The sequence below is a fragment of the Aspergillus ochraceoroseus genome, assembly GCF_002846915.1.
Source record: "Aspergillus ochraceoroseus IBT 24754 chromosome Unknown P175scaffold_2, whole genome shotgun sequence".
NCBI lineage: Eukaryota > Fungi > Ascomycota > Eurotiomycetes > Eurotiales > Aspergillaceae > Aspergillus > Aspergillus ochraceoroseus.
Genome location: NW_024468477.1, coordinates 3,133,867 through 3,150,922, shown reverse-complemented (window position 1 = coordinate 3,150,922; position 17,056 = coordinate 3,133,867). Strand labels below are relative to the sequence as shown.

Below are 17,056 nucleotides of genomic sequence, written 5' to 3'. Positions count from 1 at the left end.
CATTATCCACAGGAAGATACAGCTTGAAAGGATTAAGTTTGCAAATAAAGACAGCAGGTAAGTTCCAAGACGGTCATCTCATGTATTTTGGATAGGAAGCTGTCGTTTGCTTGTGGCTGAGCGAGGTGGGTGATATTAACTGTATGTATATGCCCTCTTATTTTCCTCTATATAAAACTGAATGCAACCATACACCATTGGTTATCTCAATACTATCCCCAGAGTTCTTAATTTCATGTCCCATAATAATAAAGGTTGAATTGAATTTACACTTTGCTTCCAGATAACGAACCAGAGGTTTCCTGAGGGATCATAAAGCCCACGGTAGAAACATCCAAGGGGGAAAGAGCAATAACACCGTTCCGAGGGTCGACACCAAGGTGTTTGTACAAATGACCGTGACCCATGTTGTGGCTCTGTGAAGGTCTAGGATACTTTCTACCCATAAATTCCGTAACTCAGAACAAACCTTTGATCTGGTTCTTGCCGGTGACGGGATAGAAGGCTGCAGGAATCTGATCAAGCTCAACATCGTGTTGAAACTCTTCAGGAGAAGCCTTCCCACCTGAGGAGAAGAGCTGCGAGAAATAACAGTCAAACTAACATTCATGCCCTGGCCAGCCTGGGGTGAGTGAGTGTGGCATGCATCCTCCACCCAGGAACACAAGGAAATCTTTGTGCAAGAAGTCAGCATGACGCTGGCCGATAGAGTACGCAGACCACGAAACAGTCTTGGTAAATTCCCCTCGTACTGGCTGAGGATGTTCCTCGGATGTGACATCGACCAATCACAGGGCTGTTTCTTTGCTTCTTTCTTCGCTGTCTCTCTCCGCATTATCGGCATTGCAGATGTCTGGAGTACATGCAATAGTGGAGGACTGGAGGCGCACGGATCAATTCTTGGGGGAGGACGGGAGTTGAAGGTGGCATGTGGTTTGGCATGATCAATTTGTTCTTGGCCTCTGCGGAGGAGGGAATGAGATAGAAAGGACTTGTGCAAAGAAACTGACTCGGCATACTAGGGACTTTCCTTTTGAGAAAAGATTTTTATTTCACTTTGAATTAGTATGTTCGGAATCTAGTGGAAAGGCCAGGCTAGTTATCTCATTAATTGCTCTAAATCGTTATGTATGATATGATGCTCGTCAACAGCCTCCCCTCCGAAGAGGACCAGGCACATCAGGTATTCACCCCGAACGCCCGCGTCGGTGTAAATGACCGCCTCATAATACGGACAGAGCCATAAGGCGGACAAACAATCGAGAAAATGCAGGGCATGGAAATATTTTACAAAAAGTACTCGCTGCGGCCCGGCCGCGACGGGGGGACGTGTCGTTGATCGTCACTCACGGCACTGAAGAGCTTGAAGGTCGGTTTTAGGTCATCACCGATCTCGCACACGGATGCCAGGTTTCCGCATCGGTAGCAGTAGTTGGGGGCGCTCCACACAGTAACGACGTTTTGGTTCGAGAAGTGGTACTTATATCCCTCATTCACGAGTTGATGTGCTCGGGCAATCAGAGTTAAGTCATTAACGTGGCAAAACTCATCTGCAACTTTATCTCCAAACAGCCAACCTAGGCGATATTAGTATAGATACGAAGGTGAGAGAGCCGTTGCTTGACTTACCAGCTCCTCTGGGACTAACTGCCCAGGTTTCCACATCATCCGGATCAGACCATACCAGATCACAGAAGGCTCCTTCATGGGGAATTTCTTGGGCTCTGGCAACCACGCGAACCTGATCCAATGTCCTGATTTCCGGACTCAGGCCGCCGTGAACGCACAGCACCCTGCCATCAATAATAGCACCTAGCGTCATGAAATCAAACACTTGGCAGCATGCTTTCCACACAGAAGCGTTTCCATATTTCTGCAAGCATTCTTCGTAAAATCCATAAACCTGGGTGATCTGTCGAGATTCATGGTTGCCACGAACCAGGGTTACGCGGTCAGGGTATCTAAAGGCCTCAAATTAACGTCCACCCAAGCTAGTCAAACTGAAGAAAAACTCACTTGGCCTTCAGACATAATAGTAAAGTAAGAGTTTCCAAGCTAAAATACCCTCTGTCGACATAGTCCCCAAGAAACACGAAGTTCCGGTTGAGTGTCACGTCCGCCGATCCTGAGCTCGAAGACCGCTCTCTTTGGCTGTTAATTGATCCTGTATCATCGCCATCTTCCGAAAATCTCGGGTTCTTCAACTTTTTCCGCAATTTAGGATCCGTAATCGTGGTCGGCGGTTCAATATCGGCGGACGTAATCACAGAGGATGTGGTCTTGGGCGGCTCAACTTCCGACTCGTTTGGCATTCCACCAGAGACCCGGAAAAGCTCTAGAAGATCATAAAATTGACCGTGAATGTCTCCGCAGATCGTGACAGGTGTCGACACGGGCTGGATATTCGATTCTAAGCGCACACAGAATATTAGCCCCCCGCCCAAATAAGATTATCATCGTCTATGCTTCGGGGTCTGAGCATACCTTCCATCATATATTCTTTCACAATTTCACATAGCTGTTTCATATGCGCTTCTGAAAGATATTTGCAATCCTTAGCTGCCTCCAGCCATTCATCAGGCCCTGCATTCCGCTTCAGCTTCGCGGGTCCCGGCTGAGGGACCTTACTATCCACCATACTGAGGGCCTAAAAGGTAAGGTTTTTTTTTTTCCACAAAGGAGTAAATTGAAAGAAAGTGACAAAGTAATAGCACCAAATAAAAAATCAGTTGTTGTTATGAGATCAGGCACATGAACATGCGCAAAACTATCTCCTCCCTTAACACTTCCCCGCAAGACACTTCTGGTTATCACTGGCCGCCACAGAGAGCAGTCACGTGTTGGAGCTGCCGTAGTCAGCGGGGGATTTCAAGCAGCATCAGGAAGCCCAACTTTGCACCTCTCAACTCTTTTATCAGGGTCGGGTGTGAATCCTACAGTTCATTCTGTCCCAAGTTAATCAACCCTCTTGGTTTTCTTTGTTCACTCTCTCTCCCGCGGCGGCTATCCACCTACGCTGCAATCGGAGATAGATCCTTCATAGTCAAGGACACAAGGACATCTTCATCATGACGCAAATTCTGACCAAATCAACAGGGGGGGTTCTTCAGATTCCCGCTGCTGCGACCCAGAAGAGTGCGCCTCCAGCTCCCAGAAAGACCTCAAAGCCAGCGGCACCACGCCTGAAATTACTTGTGAGGCGTCTGCCACCCGGCTTGACTCAAGAGGAATTCGAGACGGCGCTGGGTTCGGAGTGGAAACTTGGAGCTGGGAAGGTTGATTGGTTCCAATATAAGCCTGGCAAGATTTCCAAAGAGTAAGTTGGTTCGGTCGATTTAGGGATTTAAAGTCTAATAATGTCATCAACATCCAGTCCCGCAAAACCCTCTAGACCGGCTCGAGCATATATCCACATTGCTTCAAGCGATTACGCCGTTCCACTTGCCGATAAAGTCCGGGATACGTCGTTTTTAGATTCTCGAAGCACCTCCAATGATCCCGTCCTCCTGGGCCCTCCTACTCTGGAATATGCTCCCTACGCAAAAATCCCCGGAAGCCGCGTCCGAAAAGATGCCCGGCAGGGGACAATTGATCAAGACCCCGAATTTATTCTCTTCCTGGAAAGTCTCACACAACCAATCTCGAAACCTGCGCCTGTCGAGTCCGCTGCAGACGGTGAGGAGAAGAAAGAGATTGTAACGACCACTCCTCTCGTGCAGTATATTAAGGAAAAGAAGGCCAATAAGGCAAAAGAGTCCTCGGGCAAATCATCCAAGCACAGGTCCGATAAAGACGGAAAATCCGAGAAGTTACAATCCAAGAAGCTTCTACAACGACCTGACAAGGAAGGAGCACATTCGGCTAGTGCGGAGAAGGGGGAGAAGAGGTCAAAAACAGACAAAGCTACGAAGGAAGCAGTAAAGGCAGCCAACAAGGCTGCTAGTGCTGCCTCCAAGCAAGTAGCGAAAGCATCGGGAGCACAAAATTCCCCCAGGGAAGCAACTCAGCCGGCTCCGGAGCGGAAGAGAGAGCGCGGGAGTGTTGCTGCTGCGGCGAGGATTTTACAACGCGATCTGGGTCTTACGCCCTCTAATAGCCGGCGAAAAGGTGGCAAGGGGACCTCTGGGAACGGGGACGGTAAAGGCGATCAGAATACTGCTACGCCAGAAACCAGCAAGAAGGACCCTCCCGCTAAGCCGGCAAAGGGAGGCTCGCAAAACGCGAAATCAAAACAGAATAACACTTCTCAGCCCAGTGAACCATCATCTGCCCCACGATCCGAAGCGAGCACGCCAGCCCAAGGAACATCTACGTCGTCGAAACCTCCGAAGTCTGGTAGAGGTAAACAAGCTTCCACGGCGGCAGGAATTACCCCAGCCCCTGCAGCTACCCAGGCCTTTCTCAAACATGCGAATCCTTCGCAGGGGGTTACGGAGCTACTCCTTGAGGCTGCCTTTGCCCAATTTGGTAATGTTTTAAAGGTGGAAATCGACAAGAAAAAGGGGTTCGGGTACATTGACTTCGCAGAGCCAGATGATCTGCAGAAGGCTATCGCGGCCAGTCCTGTTTCCGTCGCCCAGAGCCAGGTTGTTGTTCTGGAGAGGAAGCTGAACCCCGGGGCAGAGAAGGGCCGTGGAAAGGGGGGTCGCGGTGAAGCCAAAGCTGCAAATACGAGCTCCGAGACTCCTAATAATCGGGGTGGGAAGTCTGGCGACGGAGGATCTGGGGGGAACTCGTCTCGTGGATCGCGCGGTAGCCGGGGATCGAAGAACAAGAATTCGAAAGGGAATGGAGGGGGTACAAATCCAAACGCGGACAATAAGAGTGCAGAGAATAAATGATGTATGATAAAACGAATGCAATAATGATACCCCATATGCTATGAATGAGAGCCCACTAGAATGTTGGGAGATCTTATAAAACTACCGGTAGGATTTCTCTTACTCTAGTATATCTTTGTTAACCTGTAAAATCCCAAGTAAAAACTTGTATTAGCCATGATATCTACCCTCATGTATAGAATTGTTGGCTATATACTATACAGTCCCCAATTCAGGCCAGACCAAATAAAATCAAGCTAGAATTCTGTTAATGTGAATCATCCTACTAGGCCAATATTAACTATTATTATTCCCTTTTTTTTTTTTCAAGTGTGGCAGCAGATGTGTGGGCCATGGTGGATCGTGCAAACTCTTCCAGTGCAGGACTGTTGACTGATATGATTGAGTGACTGAATTAAAGAACAACAGGCAGCACACTGAGTCCCTATGTTATCAGTCGCCGGATGGAAAAACTATATTCCAGAAACATCTGCCGATCGTGATAGCATTAAAGACTTCACAAAGATCAGAACAAGATATAGCAAAGATCGTGCTAACTTGGAGACCATTATGGGTTCACTGTAAGCAGTAAATAGGTGTGGCCCAGAGTGCGGAAAATCAGGATGAGTGGCGCAAGGATTTTATCGACAAAGTTTCCTATATCAGTAGTGATACTAATACTGGTAGTGTACTACTTGGGAAAAACTAGTCTTGTCTTACTATTGATGATATAATATCATGAAGATATGAATTTTCATATTATTGCTATAAGACTATAAAAAAGGATTCCCAATACTTCCATCCTCAACCCATCCACCAACATCAAGGTGAAATGAATAAAGGAAAAGCCTTTCAGACCTCCTCGACACCCACCAAATCCGACCGACCGAAGTCAGACGTCAGGAAAAGGTCAAGATCATCACCACTCCCTGGACCATAAAGCAAACCGGAAACCCGGAACAAGTCTGTCAGACAGATCGTATCGGGAGCCCAGGAATGCAAGGTCGAGGCGGAAGTAAACACGGTTTCACTTTAGGGCATCGAGGACATAAAAGTCATCAACAAGGGTTGGGGGTGTGGCTCTTTAGAAGAGCTCAATGAGGGACGTCTACTCTAAAGTGATTCTTTGAACTGTTGAGATTGTTAGTGAATGTTCATTTCCAAATGATTGGGATTGGAGGAATCCCAATGTAGGGGGTAGGAGAACATACGTAGAGTCGCTTGATTTTCTAAATGAATGGGATTCGAGCGCCTTTTATAATTGGGGAGAAACTCAAAGGGCGCTAGTAGCAAGCGAGGTCATGTGCTGTTTGCCTTGTTTGAGTGAAAACTTTTTCAACTCTGGCCCAATCAGAGGGGGAGGAAAAACTCTCGCAGCTCCACTGCTTCTAGAAGCTCCAGTTCTTCAGTTAGTATTACCAAATATTATTACGTGCATTCTTGCATCATGAATAAGAGCTTTTTTGTGGGTAACTATTCCCTTGCTATTACATAACAGTTGCAATTGACCGCTCCAAAATCTTGGCATGTTAATACAACACATTTCTAGGTATGCTCAGCAGCTCAACATATATGCCAATTTAGTCTCGGCGCTCAACTAACAACAGCGGGTTCTCCACAGTGCTGTTTCGAGTTAGACATTCAGAATCTTTTCCACAGTACTTCGTACGGAGTAATCATTCGTATAGGGTTGGACTTTCCTTATCAGGAAGACAACGATCTCTTCCTAATCAGGACCACGGCCTATCAGTCACGGATGCGGGGATTGGCATGGCAGCCTGGACACAGATGCTGAGAAGAGATGTAATCGGGCCTCCCAGCACACTGTTTTCAATATGGCAGATTATTGGGCCAAATGACAAACAAAATATATGGCAAAACCGATGTATAACTAACGGAGCTGTTTGAATTTAGTCATACGATAGGCCTCTCCTTGTATTTGCTGTTCTTCCTCATTCAGGCCTTATTATAATACCTGCAGAACGTAAGAGTTAAACGGCGCCCATCGCCAGGGTATAATCGGAAAAAAACGAAGTACACGTCCGTTCGAGGTTGCGAAACTTTGTCGATAAAATCCTTGCGCCACTCATCCTCATACCGGCAGGTAAAGCAAGCTTTGGAATATTCCCAGTAATCCGGATACCATCCCGCTTGCTCCCAGTCCACAACGACAATCTGAACTGGGTTGAAGGAGGAAACAATGATGTTTCGTCGGTTCAAATCTCCTTGATATCTCCAGTATCTAGAAGTAAGCATCGATTGGGATCATCATATCTGCGGGAGAAGCGCAATTGGTGTCAAGCAGCAAATCAGTTGTCGTGTCAATCTTTATATATATACCTAGGTAGGTACCGGTAGTTATATATATTGAGGTGACCAACAAAAGCCACCTGGGCAGTCTTGATTGTGAGCCATAATGATCCAGCATCTCCAGCTATCCTAATACTTGAATAAGTGGTATTAAATCATCTGGCTTTCAGCTCCATCATTTCCTCAGCGGTTATTCTTTAAATATTGCTAAATCTAAGGACTCGCTGTCTTTGCCTTGGTGTCAGGGCTCTATCTGGAATGACCGAGACACTTGAAAATGGAGCGTGATAGGTAGAGTTTGATTGGGTATGGCCCATTAGTCAGCAGTTTCCTGGTTGTTTATCCTATTGGACACGAAGGGTGCTTAAAACAGCACCGACAGACTGCCTTTTTTGGCCGCCATTCTTCCGTCAACCAATGTTGGGATGTAATCTAATTCTTATTATTATATATATAAAGCATTATAGAATATACTCTAGATTATTTACCAAAGGCAAGCGATTCTTTTCAAATTACAACTAACCAACTAATGTAAAAGTTTTCAAAGTTAACTAACCATTACCTAGCTCGGGCCAGACCCCAAACACGTGATGCAAGACCCATTACATAAGCTATCTCGGCCCGAGGGACTGCAGCTGACCTGACCTGCAACCAAACCACCATTGAAGCGAATCCTAGCGGTATCCAGTTTGACATCTTCCTATCCCTGCCCCGTGATTAACAAGCTCGTCGCAACTACTAGCTGTTAATTGCTCCGGCAGTCTTCTCCTCTTAGAGGATCAGCCATCATCTCTACTCTGTAAACTATGATCTGAAGTACTCCATTGTTTGAGGGTTTTGCTTCCCCCGATGCCGCGACCGAAGGTCCTTCCTGCTAATCGTCTTCGGGCTCCGGAGGCTTGTCTCGCGTGTCGTGCTTCCAAAAAGCGCTGCAGTGGGACCTTTCCGTGCTCAAAATGTGTCCGCACTGGTCGTGCAGCCACTTGTGTCCCGTTCCGACGCTCGAATCCCACCTCCGCCCAGCATCAATCTAGCCATCCATGTAAGGTGCCGAGCATCCCCGGTGCCTTAGACCCGGGACATGGGACGGGAATCGCATCGGGGCCTCTCTCTGATGCACGTCCAGTCCTACCTACCGGTTCCCCTGAAAAACCAGGGGCTCTACATAAAACCCATTCGCGCATGTTGCGGAGCCTGCAGGGCGAACGAGGTAGGTAAACCTGACGCCTGAATTAAGTTTGAAGTGGTTTAGAATCAACCTAAGTTTCAATATAGTGTACGTCGGTAGGGCTGCATCACTGTCTTTCTTGCAGCTACTTAGGGATACGGTCACACAACATATCGGCCCTTCTCAGTTCTCGCACAATGTCAAAAGTGAGGATATGCTTGAGACGGAAACGCCCCATGAAACCCCCCCACCAATCGATGATGACCTTGATTTCAGCCAGGAACAAAATTATATTCAAACCTATCGCATTGCCGTAGGTTGACTTTCCATCCCCTAGGAATGAAGTGGTGGGTCTGGTATTCTGACGAGGTACTATGATCTAGGTGAGCGGTTTTCTCAACGTTCTATCTGATTTGGAATTAGACCAAATGCTACAAGGGCCAAGTCCAAATAGAGAAACCTCCCCCAAAACAACCCTAGCACTAAGAGATATTTTGATTGCAATAGGCGCACAGGCTTCAAAGCATGAAGCGACACTCACGCAAGTAGACCGTTACTATTTTGCTCGTGCACAGCGAATAGCATTTGCTAGCATGCTAGTGAATCCTAGTCTAGAAATGGTGCGCCTATTTATCTTGATGTCATTCTATATGCTAGGTGCCTGCCGCCGAAATGCCGCTTTTATGTATTTGGGGGTTGCTGCTAGAGCAGCAGCTGCTTTAGGCCTCCATTTTGCTGATCAAAACTCTGTAAACATCGATGAGCAACAGAAAAGGCAAGTCTATTCTAGAAAATCCTCTTATATCCACTACTCACAGTTTTCTAGGGCTCGAGTATGGATGAGCCTCTGCACATTGGACCTCCTTGTTAGCTCAATTCTTGGACGACCGCCCGCAACAGCGAATTTACCCTCGGACATAGCAGACAGCGCCACCAACACACTAAAGTCGGGTAGAGATATAGATGATAGTCTTGTTGCTTCCTATTACATGTCCCGGATTCTTGACGATATTGTTGTTCGGGTATATCACGAAAAGGCTGCTTCAACCGAAGTCGCAGAGTCATTACTCGAGAAGCTCAAACAATGGAGTAATGACTTACCCGAATATTTGTTGTCTTCTCCCAGCACGGACCCAGAAAGTTTAGCCGCTCAGGAGCATATCATTGGGAGTCTTCATGTCGCCTGCACTTATCATTTCGCAGTAATTATAGTAACGCGGCCATTTTTGATATCAGTGTTGGGCGTTCGCCTCGCACGATTGCACCAAGACTCCCCAGGAATCATACCGGAGGAGACGTTTCTCGAGGATCCCACCCACACACGGCTAGCCAACGCCTGCGTGGAATCAGCATTATACATGATACAAACCTGTTTGGAGGTACATCAGTCTCGCCTGCTGCTAGGAAATATGTGCATTTTAAAGTACGTAGATCTTTTCTTTCGTTCTTTTCTTTTCTTTTTTTTTCTCGAAGATTTTTTTTTTAAATGTTTGACTAATATTTCATAAAGAGCTCTCGTGTTTGCTGCTGCCTTAGTCCCAGGGTTCTCTATGTTCTCACAAAAAGAGGTAGACACAACCCTCGAGGACACTTTCAACGGTGCCCTGGAAATACTGCGTGAGCTCTCGCAGCAATCCGCCCAGGCCGCGCATTACTATGAAATCCTCAGCCTTCTGCGGAACGCTATTGATGAACAGCGCCAGCGCCTGCGAGAAACCCCGGTCCCAGATAAGAAGTACGTTAGCAAGATTTTTAGCTTGAATCTGCGTAACAATTCCCCGCAAGGCCAGGGAAGCATGGACGCCACCACGGCAGCCTGTTCCTCCGAGGGTTCCCAAACCGATCGCGTCGGTCCATATGTAGATCCGGGAGGTTCAACCAATCTTTTCGACGCCGTAGCACTGTCATCTCCTTTCCTCGGGTGGGAAGGCATGGAGTTATCATTATGGGACAGGTTCCCGTTTGTCGACGGATGATTTCTATATTCTAGTACCGGTGTTTTGACAGCTAGGGTTGGCTGGCTGGCTGGCTGGCTGGCTGGTTGGTTGTTTGTTTGTTATGCGACCCGAGCGAGGAGCGTCAGCCATACCTATCATTAGTTACATAGATCCGAGACAACCAAGTGAATCCTACTTAGTTACCTAGTCCTAGGTACCTAGTAATCTTTAGTTAGGTACTTAGTCTGATCCTTCCGGACTGATATTATCCCATTCCTGCCTGGCTGCCTTGTCTTTTGCATCTCGTCTTGTCTCGGGGTAAATATCCTCCGGTACAACGAGTGAGAAAATCTGTGGGGATTTACTACGTACCCGACCATGCATGACTGACTGACTGACTGACCGACATAGTTAGTACTTGACTTACTCCGTAGAACAAAAAGAAATGGTATATTCACCTACTAGGTACATACATGTACACGCAACAGATTGGAGTTTTCAACTACGTACCACTGGTTTTTTTTTTTTTTTTTTTTTTTCTTTTTTTTTTTTTACGGGGGGATGGGCGGGGCTTTCAACGGGGATGGATGGTGACGTCATGGTTGGATGGCGAAAGACGGTTTCGGAAACCCGACATACGAATAGAATCAGGAATAAATAACAAGGACCCATAATAGTACGGAGTAATCGTGAAGTCATATTTGGGTGAGAGTAAGTGGTAGAAATGGGTAACTAATTTCTTCTTTCTTTTAAATTTTTTTTTTTTTAAAATTTTTATTTTTTATTTTTATTTTTATTTTATTTCAACAGGACGATATCCAGTACGCCATATATACCGCATTATGAGGTCATTCTGTATTTTTAAGCAAAGAGGGCGTCTCCCAGGCGGTAATGCACAGTCTTGACCTGTGTGTAGTTCTCGAGGGCGTAGGAGCCAAGCTCACGACCGATACCAGACTGCTTGAATCCGCCAAAGGGAGCCTGGTAGGTCAGCATGTTATAGTTGTTGATCCATACGGTGCTGCTGGCGGTTAGTCTGTAGTTCATCTTGGGGAGAAAGGATGGGTGGGTACTGACCCAGCTTTGAGAGCATTTGACACACGGATAGCAGTGTTGACGTTCTTGGTGTGGACAGCGGCAGCGAGACCTTTTTTGTTTTTTTTTTTTATGACACGTTAGGAGGAGGGATTTTCTCAAAAGGATTGAATAACTCGATGATGAGTCTTACCGTATTCGGTGCTGTTGCCAATCTTGATGGCTTCCGCCTCATCCTTGAACTTGAGGACAGTCACAACCGGGCCGAAGATCTCCTCCTGGGCGATCTTCATGTCCGGAGTGACATCGGTGAACACGGTGGGCTGGATGAAGTATCCCTCATTGCCGTGGCGCTCACCACCCACCGCAACGGTAGCACCCGCCTGCTTGCCGTGGTTGATGTACTCCATGATCCGGTCGAATTGGAGCTGCGAGACCTGAGGACCCTGGAAAGTGTCCAACTCGAAGGGGTTGCCTAGCTTGTTCTGGGCAGCACGCTCCTTGAAGCGCTGAACGAACTTGTCGTAGATACCCTCCTGCACGAGGATACGCGATCCGGCGCAGCAGCACTGGCCATGGTTGAAGAAGATACCAAAGTTGGACCACGAGATGGCATTGTCAATGTCAGCGTCGTCGAAGACAATGTTGGGGGATTTGCCACCCAGCTCGAGGGTGACCTTCTTCAGGTTGCTCTTTGCAGCCGCCTGGAGGATCGTCCGACCAACCAGGGTGGATCCTGTGAAGGCAACCTTGTCAATGTCCATGTGGCTGGAGATGGCGGCACCAGCAACACGGCCGAAACCGGACAGGATGTTAACGACACCAGGAGGGAAGCCAGCGGCCTTGACCAACTTCGCAGCGTAGAGAGCCGAGAGGGGGGTCTGCTCCGCGCTCTTGAGAACGACCGTGTTACCGGCAGCAATGGCAGGACCAATCTTCCAGGACCACATCAGAAGTGGGAAGTTCCAGGGGATAATCTGGCCGCAAACCCCGATGGGCTCGTGACGAGTGTAGACAAGGGACTCGCTGTTGGTGTCAATAGTCTGGCCGTGAATCTTGTCGGCCCAGCCGGCATAGTAGCGCAGGCAACCGATGGAGTTCGCAACATCCACCTTGGCCATCGTGAAGGCCTTGCCGTTGTCGAGGGATTCGATGGCCGCAAGGGTGTCACTGTCGCGCTCCATCAAATCCGCGAGTTTATAGAGTAGAAGGCCACGCTCAGATGGGGTGACCTGGCGCCAGGGCCCCTCGAAGGCAGCGCGAGCAGCAGCAACAGCAATGTCGACATCCTTCTCGTTGGCCTCATGGACGGCAATGATTGGCTTCTCGCTAGTGGGGTTGATAGTCTCGAAGGTCTTGCCTTCGGAGCCTTTTACGAACTCATTGTTGATGAACCTAGATGTAGAAAGGAGGTTAGTCCCAAGGCAACACAACAGACATGGCGGGAAAAGAGGGGGTAGGGACAAGGTCATACAGGCCAAGAGGCTGCTCATATTGAACGATGGGGGTTTCAATGGTACTGAAGAGAGACATTATGAAAAGGAAGGGGATGTGAGAAGAAGGAGACGGAGAGGAGAGGGGTATCACTGATAATAAAAGAAAGAGAGATAGATAGAGAGGAAGAGAAAAGATGAAGAGAAGAAACGAAGAGGAGAAAGGTGAGTTCTAATATGACCAGAGCAAAAGAGGGGAAGGGATAATTGGGACCGAAACGGAGACCGCCTGTAATTGTATAGGTACTTCCGAACCCAAGGCTGGTGGTAATTTACCGTCTCCTCATACGAACCCCGGTAATATATTACTGGATGGATACTAGTGTAATTGTGCAAGGTTACCTCCACTTGCGACCCAAGGCGATCATGCGGGGATCCTGCTGGAAAGAACCAATCAAAGGGCTGACAGGGACCAACTCTGGATTTACTGTAATCTTACCTGCATTACCTAGGTACCTAGTAGCTAGGTACCAAAATATTAGTACTGGGATCAATCAGCGGAACTATTCCGGTCTCCACGAGTACTGATTTATTATGAGAAAAACCGTAGAAATACTCCTCCCCCTACAGTACTCTGGAGTCTGTACATGTCTAATTTATTATGATTGAACTCCACAATCCATAAAAGTGGATCTACTCCGGTATGTAATTTACGGAGGAAGGCACTCCGTAAGAACAATTAGCTTCTTCAACGGGCAAGCGGGAATCCTTCCCCCCCCCACGTCAGGTTTGTTGTTGATTGCAAAGCTAATACTAGTGATCCACTGCGGCACGACGAGATCTGTCATTAATTCTGGGGGACTGACAGACTGTTCAAGTTGCATGTTTGCTGACCAAACTGATCATAATCAAGATACAAGTAACTTTCCCCCGTGGACATTAGAAATAGGGAGCCCCGCTGGAGACGAAAATCCGTGGATATCCAGCTACAATCTGCATATGAGAAATCACATCACGAGGTCAGCTCTTCTTTCTTAACGAGTAGGTACCTCCGTACGCATATCTCATCTCATCTTTGGTACTCTCTACACACACACACACACACATTACCATTTTCTCGAAAAGCTACCTAGCTTTCCTTTGGACCGACAGCCACGCATCTCCAATCTGGGACATCTCGAACCCCTTGCGCAACTCTTCCCTTAACCCCGCGTCGATCGACAAAGGGCTCTCGAGCGGAATCCTGGAGACTGACTGGCTGCACTAGATCCTTGTTTCCGGTAGGAGCTTATTTCCAAGCTTCCGCTGGAGATGCTCTTCTCCTATCCTACTAGATTCCATTGGTCCTTCTTGTCGTTCCCTCGTTCTACTGGGTGATTCTAACTGGGGCCGGATGACTCGCTTTCTCGGGCAGATGGAATCCGGGGGTATGTGCTGATGGAAGCTGTTTAGTCTTGTGACTTTTCTTGGAGTTTTGTTTGTAAAAGAATTCAGTATTGATTTGATTTGATTGTTATTATAATGAACTTTCCCCTTAGTTCATCATGAGAGCAATCTAACAAACACGTCCCTAGGTAGTCACCTGGGGGGTCCTACCAAGTGATGCAAATTGAACACTTACAAGTATTATCTACCTCCTCCGTCGACTACTCGGCATCGGCTCAAATCCATCACTATCATCAACGTCCTCACTCAGAACACTGACACTTCGAGTGGTCCGATTCGGCCGCATGGATCTCGTATTACTACTCGCGGCTGTAGACCCACGCGCACTAGATTGAGACCCGACAAAATCCAGCGTCAACTGTGTTTGTTTGCCTGCTGCTCCTCTTGGTTTGCGTGCAGCTGTCCCACCCACGGTATTCGAGGAAGCAGGAGATGGCACCGAGCGTTTCGATTGGCGCTGGCTGGTTGTTCTTGTTGTGGTCGTAGTATTAGTAGTGGTGCTGCCCCCCTTACCTTTGCGAGATTTCGAGGCCGGTTGTTTGACAAATAGGGCTTGGGAGTCGGAGTCTTCCTCGATATCGGAGAGCGGTTGGGGTTGGTTGTTGTCATCGTCGTCATCGTCTATCATGACCACGTCGTGGTCTTCGTGTTCTTTTTCTTCTTCTTCTTCGTCAGAGACGGCGCGACGGCCGCGAGCCCGCGTTGTTTTCGTAGGTGCACTTTTCTTCGTCGTAGTGCCTGCTTTCCGGGTGGCTGCAGCTGTCCCTCCTCTACCACGACCGCGGCCACGGGTGGAAGTCGTGGATCGTCCGGTGGCCGGCTCGGCACCGTCCTTGTCGTCAGGGGAATTGCCCCCCTCGTTATCAGAGTGGATCAGTGCGCCTGGTTGATCTTCCCAGGAACCGTCGAATTCGCTGTCCCACCCGTCGGGTTTGGGTTTGAATCGCTTCTTCCCTCGAGAGCGTTTCTTAACGCCCTTGGAGAACATCTCCTCCATTTGGGACCGGTATTTCTCCATGGCTTGCTGCAGGGAGCTCTGCGGCGTAGCATCTTCCTCCGTCTCGCTATCACGGTCGAGAGATAGCAGGTGTTTAATTTGGCCGTCAAGAGAATCGTTGACAAACATTTCCATCGCGTGTTTGTCATCTTTGTCGATAAACTGCGCAACAGCGTCCCCAAAAGAATTTTGTGGAAGAATGGATAGGGACTGTGACGCGAGGAATTCCTGCACCAGTTGTTCAACTTTCACGGTATCCAAGGCCGTAAGATGTGATATGGACGTTTCTTCGACCTCATTCCCCTTCTTCCGGCCTGTACTCGTAGTAGCGGCTTTCTTCTTGCGGTAAAACTGTACCACGTCGTTGACGTTGGCAACCTTGCCCACGAACCGATTGGAGAACCGCTGCGGGTTTTCGCAGTCATAGCTGCCGCCTTCTGGCGTAGATATTTCCACACGAAGTCTTACTAATGGTAGTGGTATTTCCAGCTCCTCGTCATCTGCTGCCCCGTCTTGCATTTCTAGCCATTCCGCTTTGGCTTCCTCGATAAGCTCCTCGACAATCGTCATAAGGAAACGTGTCACTTCGGTTCGATTGTTCTCTTTTCGGGCTAATTTCTGTGCACCTTTCTCTTCCGAGAGGACTATCTCTTTCATCACAAACGGACGCACTGACTTGAGCCGGATTGGTTCGCATTTCATCTCCTTGCCAGTGATACTCAAAATTGCCACATGTTTCGGCACAGCTTCACCCGGCACCAGGGATGTCGCAACGGACGAGCCCGGTTGCATAACGCGGAACTTGGTCTCGGGGTTGATACGAGGATTAATCAAGCATTCGTGCTCGTGGCCCCAGACCACAAGGTCCAGAAACTCTGGGAGAAAGTTTTCCGGGAGATATCCAGTCTCTGTGTAAGCGTGATGATTTTGATGGACACAAATTAGATTATACCAATCATCCTTTTGTATTGATGGTCGGAAGAATTTCACCTTGCCGTCACGGAAAGTGCGAAACAATCGTTCATCTCGGACGTTACTCATTCCATACAATGCCAACTTAGTTCGACCTTTCTGTAGCAGGACGGGCTTGATCTGGATATTATCCGATTCTGGAGTCCGTCCGTAGTAATTGATCAATCCAGACACCTGTAGGATATCCAAAGCGGCCAGGTGACCCTCTCCAGACGGGTCATCATGGTTACCGTGAATGGAAAAGATAGGGATAGCGACGTTGATATCCATGTCCTCGTAATTCACATGGTTGAATGCTCCCTGGAAGTTTTCACTAGCATCACTGAGAAACTCTAGCTCACAGGGCTTGTCACCAAGACAGTTCATGCGCATTGAGCGCATCACTTGGTACATGGACTTCCGTGAAGGTTTATTCTCATGGAAAAGGTCGCCTGCCAAAAGGACCATATCCACATCATGCTTCGTGGCTAAACACATCACTTCGTGGAAGCTTTTCCAGCTGTCATCCCCTCGGATAGGGTCTCGTTCATTATATCCAACATGGTTGTCAGTCGAGACCAGGATGCGGATCGTTTCCGCGTCTGCGTGGCATGAGTATACGATAGCTTGGAATTTGTTCACTATCAGAAACTCACCTCCAAGTTCGGCCATTTCAATCACTGTGGTCGGATAGTCATCCAAGATGGAACTATGAATGACAAAAGAGAGAAGAAGTTCGGGGTTGAATAGTCAAGTTCGCGTTAGGTAGTCAATCATCGACCTCGGGAGATGCTGCTGCTGCCTGGGAAAATAACGACAGAGACCAAAAGGAAATAATTGAATTCTGGGATCGGAGAGAGCACCCTCTATCCTTTTCTTCACATAACCATTATTATGTAAAAAGAAAAACCCAACAGAAGGCCTCCCCTGAGATCGTATCTCGAATCCTCTGTTGGTGC

General features: G+C 48.0%; 7 protein-coding genes across 7 annotated transcripts; 2 read left to right on the top strand and 5 right to left on the bottom strand.

The window, feature by feature from the left end:
- Window positions 1-202: 202 nt before the first annotated feature.
- Window positions 203-1,065, bottom strand: P175DRAFT_0164387 (putative phenol 2-monooxygenase). Its single transcript, XM_040892482.1, has one exon. It carries the CDS (start codon window positions 842-844, stop codon window positions 311-313), a length of 534 nt encoding a protein of 177 aa, XP_040754622.1. The 5' UTR covers window positions 845-1,065; the 3' UTR covers window positions 203-310.
- Window positions 830-2,771, bottom strand: sitA (TOR signaling pathway phosphatase SitA). Its single transcript, XM_040899245.1, has 4 exons — window positions 2,485-2,771; window positions 2,017-2,410; window positions 1,630-1,961; window positions 830-1,577 (listed from the first exon to the last, which is right to left on the bottom strand). Exons 1-4 carry the CDS (start codon window positions 2,636-2,638, stop codon window positions 1,288-1,290), a joined length of 1,170 nt encoding a protein of 389 aa, XP_040754621.1. The 5' UTR covers window positions 2,639-2,771; the 3' UTR covers window positions 830-1,287.
- Window positions 2,772-2,942: 171 nt separating this feature from the next.
- P175DRAFT_0454750 (putative nonsense-mediated mRNA decay protein Upf3) lies at window positions 2,943-4,881 on the top strand. The gene is made up of 2 exons (XM_040894582.1): window positions 2,943-3,316; window positions 3,374-4,881. The coding sequence occupies exons 1-2, from the start codon at window positions 3,069-3,071 to the stop codon at window positions 4,839-4,841; spliced, it is 1,716 nt and encodes a 571-aa protein (XP_040754620.1). The 5' UTR covers window positions 2,943-3,068; the 3' UTR covers window positions 4,842-4,881.
- Window positions 4,882-6,277: 1,396 nt separating this feature from the next.
- P175DRAFT_0499774 (uncharacterized protein) lies at window positions 6,278-7,467 on the bottom strand. The gene has a single exon (XM_040896812.1). The coding sequence runs from the start codon at window positions 7,074-7,076 to the stop codon at window positions 6,777-6,779; it is 300 nt and encodes a 99-aa protein (XP_040754619.1). The 5' UTR covers window positions 7,077-7,467; the 3' UTR covers window positions 6,278-6,776.
- Window positions 7,468-8,473: 1,006 nt separating this feature from the next.
- P175DRAFT_0499772 (fungal specific transcription factor domain-containing protein) lies at window positions 8,474-10,749 on the top strand. Its single transcript, XM_040896811.1, has 3 exons — window positions 8,474-9,073; window positions 9,125-9,721; window positions 9,809-10,749. Exons 1-3 carry the CDS (start codon window positions 8,727-8,729, stop codon window positions 10,272-10,274), a joined length of 1,410 nt encoding a protein of 469 aa, XP_040754618.1. The 5' UTR covers window positions 8,474-8,726; the 3' UTR covers window positions 10,275-10,749.
- A 229-nt stretch (window positions 10,750-10,978) lies between these two features.
- P175DRAFT_0499771 (uncharacterized protein) lies at window positions 10,979-12,882 on the bottom strand. The gene is made up of 3 exons (XM_040896810.1): window positions 11,464-12,882; window positions 11,313-11,382; window positions 10,979-11,256 (listed from the first exon to the last, which is right to left on the bottom strand). Exons 1-3 carry the CDS (start codon window positions 12,761-12,763, stop codon window positions 11,097-11,099), a joined length of 1,530 nt encoding a protein of 509 aa, XP_040754617.1. The 5' UTR covers window positions 12,764-12,882; the 3' UTR covers window positions 10,979-11,096.
- Window positions 12,883-14,006: 1,124 nt separating this feature from the next.
- On the bottom strand, window positions 14,007-17,026 carry P175DRAFT_0515156 (MRX complex nuclease subunit). The gene is made up of 3 exons (XM_040898841.1): window positions 16,754-17,026; window positions 14,325-16,699; window positions 14,007-14,137 (listed from the first exon to the last, which is right to left on the bottom strand). The coding sequence occupies exons 1-2, from the start codon at window positions 16,767-16,769 to the stop codon at window positions 14,334-14,336; spliced, it is 2,382 nt and encodes a 793-aa protein (XP_040754616.1). The 5' UTR covers window positions 16,770-17,026; the 3' UTR covers window positions 14,007-14,137; window positions 14,325-14,333.
- Window positions 17,027-17,056: the final 30 nt, after the last annotated feature.

Excerpts from the sequence above, each read along its gene's own strand:
- P175DRAFT_0164387 (XM_040892482.1), bottom strand. The coding sequence starts at position 844 with ATGCCGATAATGCGGAGAGAGACAGCGAAGAAAGAAGCAAAGAAACAG.
- sitA (XM_040899245.1), bottom strand. The coding sequence starts at position 2,638 with ATGGTGGATAGTAAGGTCCCTCAGCCGGGACCCGCGAAGCTGAAGCGG. Across the intron at positions 1,962-2,016 it reads CTATTATGTCTGAAGGCCAA|ATACCCTGACCGCGTAACCC; the intron begins GTGAGTTTTTCT and ends TGAGGCCTTTAG. Across the intron at positions 1,578-1,629 it reads AGTTAGTCCCAGAGGAGCTG|GTTGGCTGTTTGGAGATAAA; the intron begins GTAAGTCAAGCA and ends AATATCGCCTAG.
- P175DRAFT_0454750 (XM_040894582.1), top strand. The coding sequence starts at position 3,069 with ATGACGCAAATTCTGACCAAATCAACAGGGGGGGTTCTTCAGATTCCC. Across the intron at positions 3,317-3,373 it reads CCTGGCAAGATTTCCAAAGA|TCCCGCAAAACCCTCTAGAC; the intron begins GTAAGTTGGTTC and ends ATCAACATCCAG.
- P175DRAFT_0499774 (XM_040896812.1), bottom strand. The coding sequence starts at position 7,076 with ATGCTTACTTCTAGATACTGGAGATATCAAGGAGATTTGAACCGACGA.
- P175DRAFT_0499772 (XM_040896811.1), top strand. The coding sequence starts at position 8,727 with ATGCTACAAGGGCCAAGTCCAAATAGAGAAACCTCCCCCAAAACAACC. Across the intron at positions 9,074-9,124 it reads ATCGATGAGCAACAGAAAAG|GGCTCGAGTATGGATGAGCC; the intron begins GCAAGTCTATTC and ends ACAGTTTTCTAG. Across the intron at positions 9,722-9,808 it reads GGAAATATGTGCATTTTAAA|AGCTCTCGTGTTTGCTGCTG; the intron begins GTACGTAGATCT and ends TATTTCATAAAG.
- P175DRAFT_0499771 (XM_040896810.1), bottom strand. The coding sequence starts at position 12,763 with ATGAGCAGCCTCTTGGCCTGTATGACCTTGTCCCTACCCCCTCTTTTC. Across the intron at positions 11,383-11,463 it reads TGGCAACAGCACCGAATACG|GTCTCGCTGCCGCTGTCCAC; the intron begins GTAAGACTCATC and ends AAAACAAAAAAG. Across the intron at positions 11,257-11,312 it reads TCAAATGCTCTCAAAGCTGG|CACCGTATGGATCAACAACT; the intron begins GTCAGTACCCAC and ends AACCGCCAGCAG.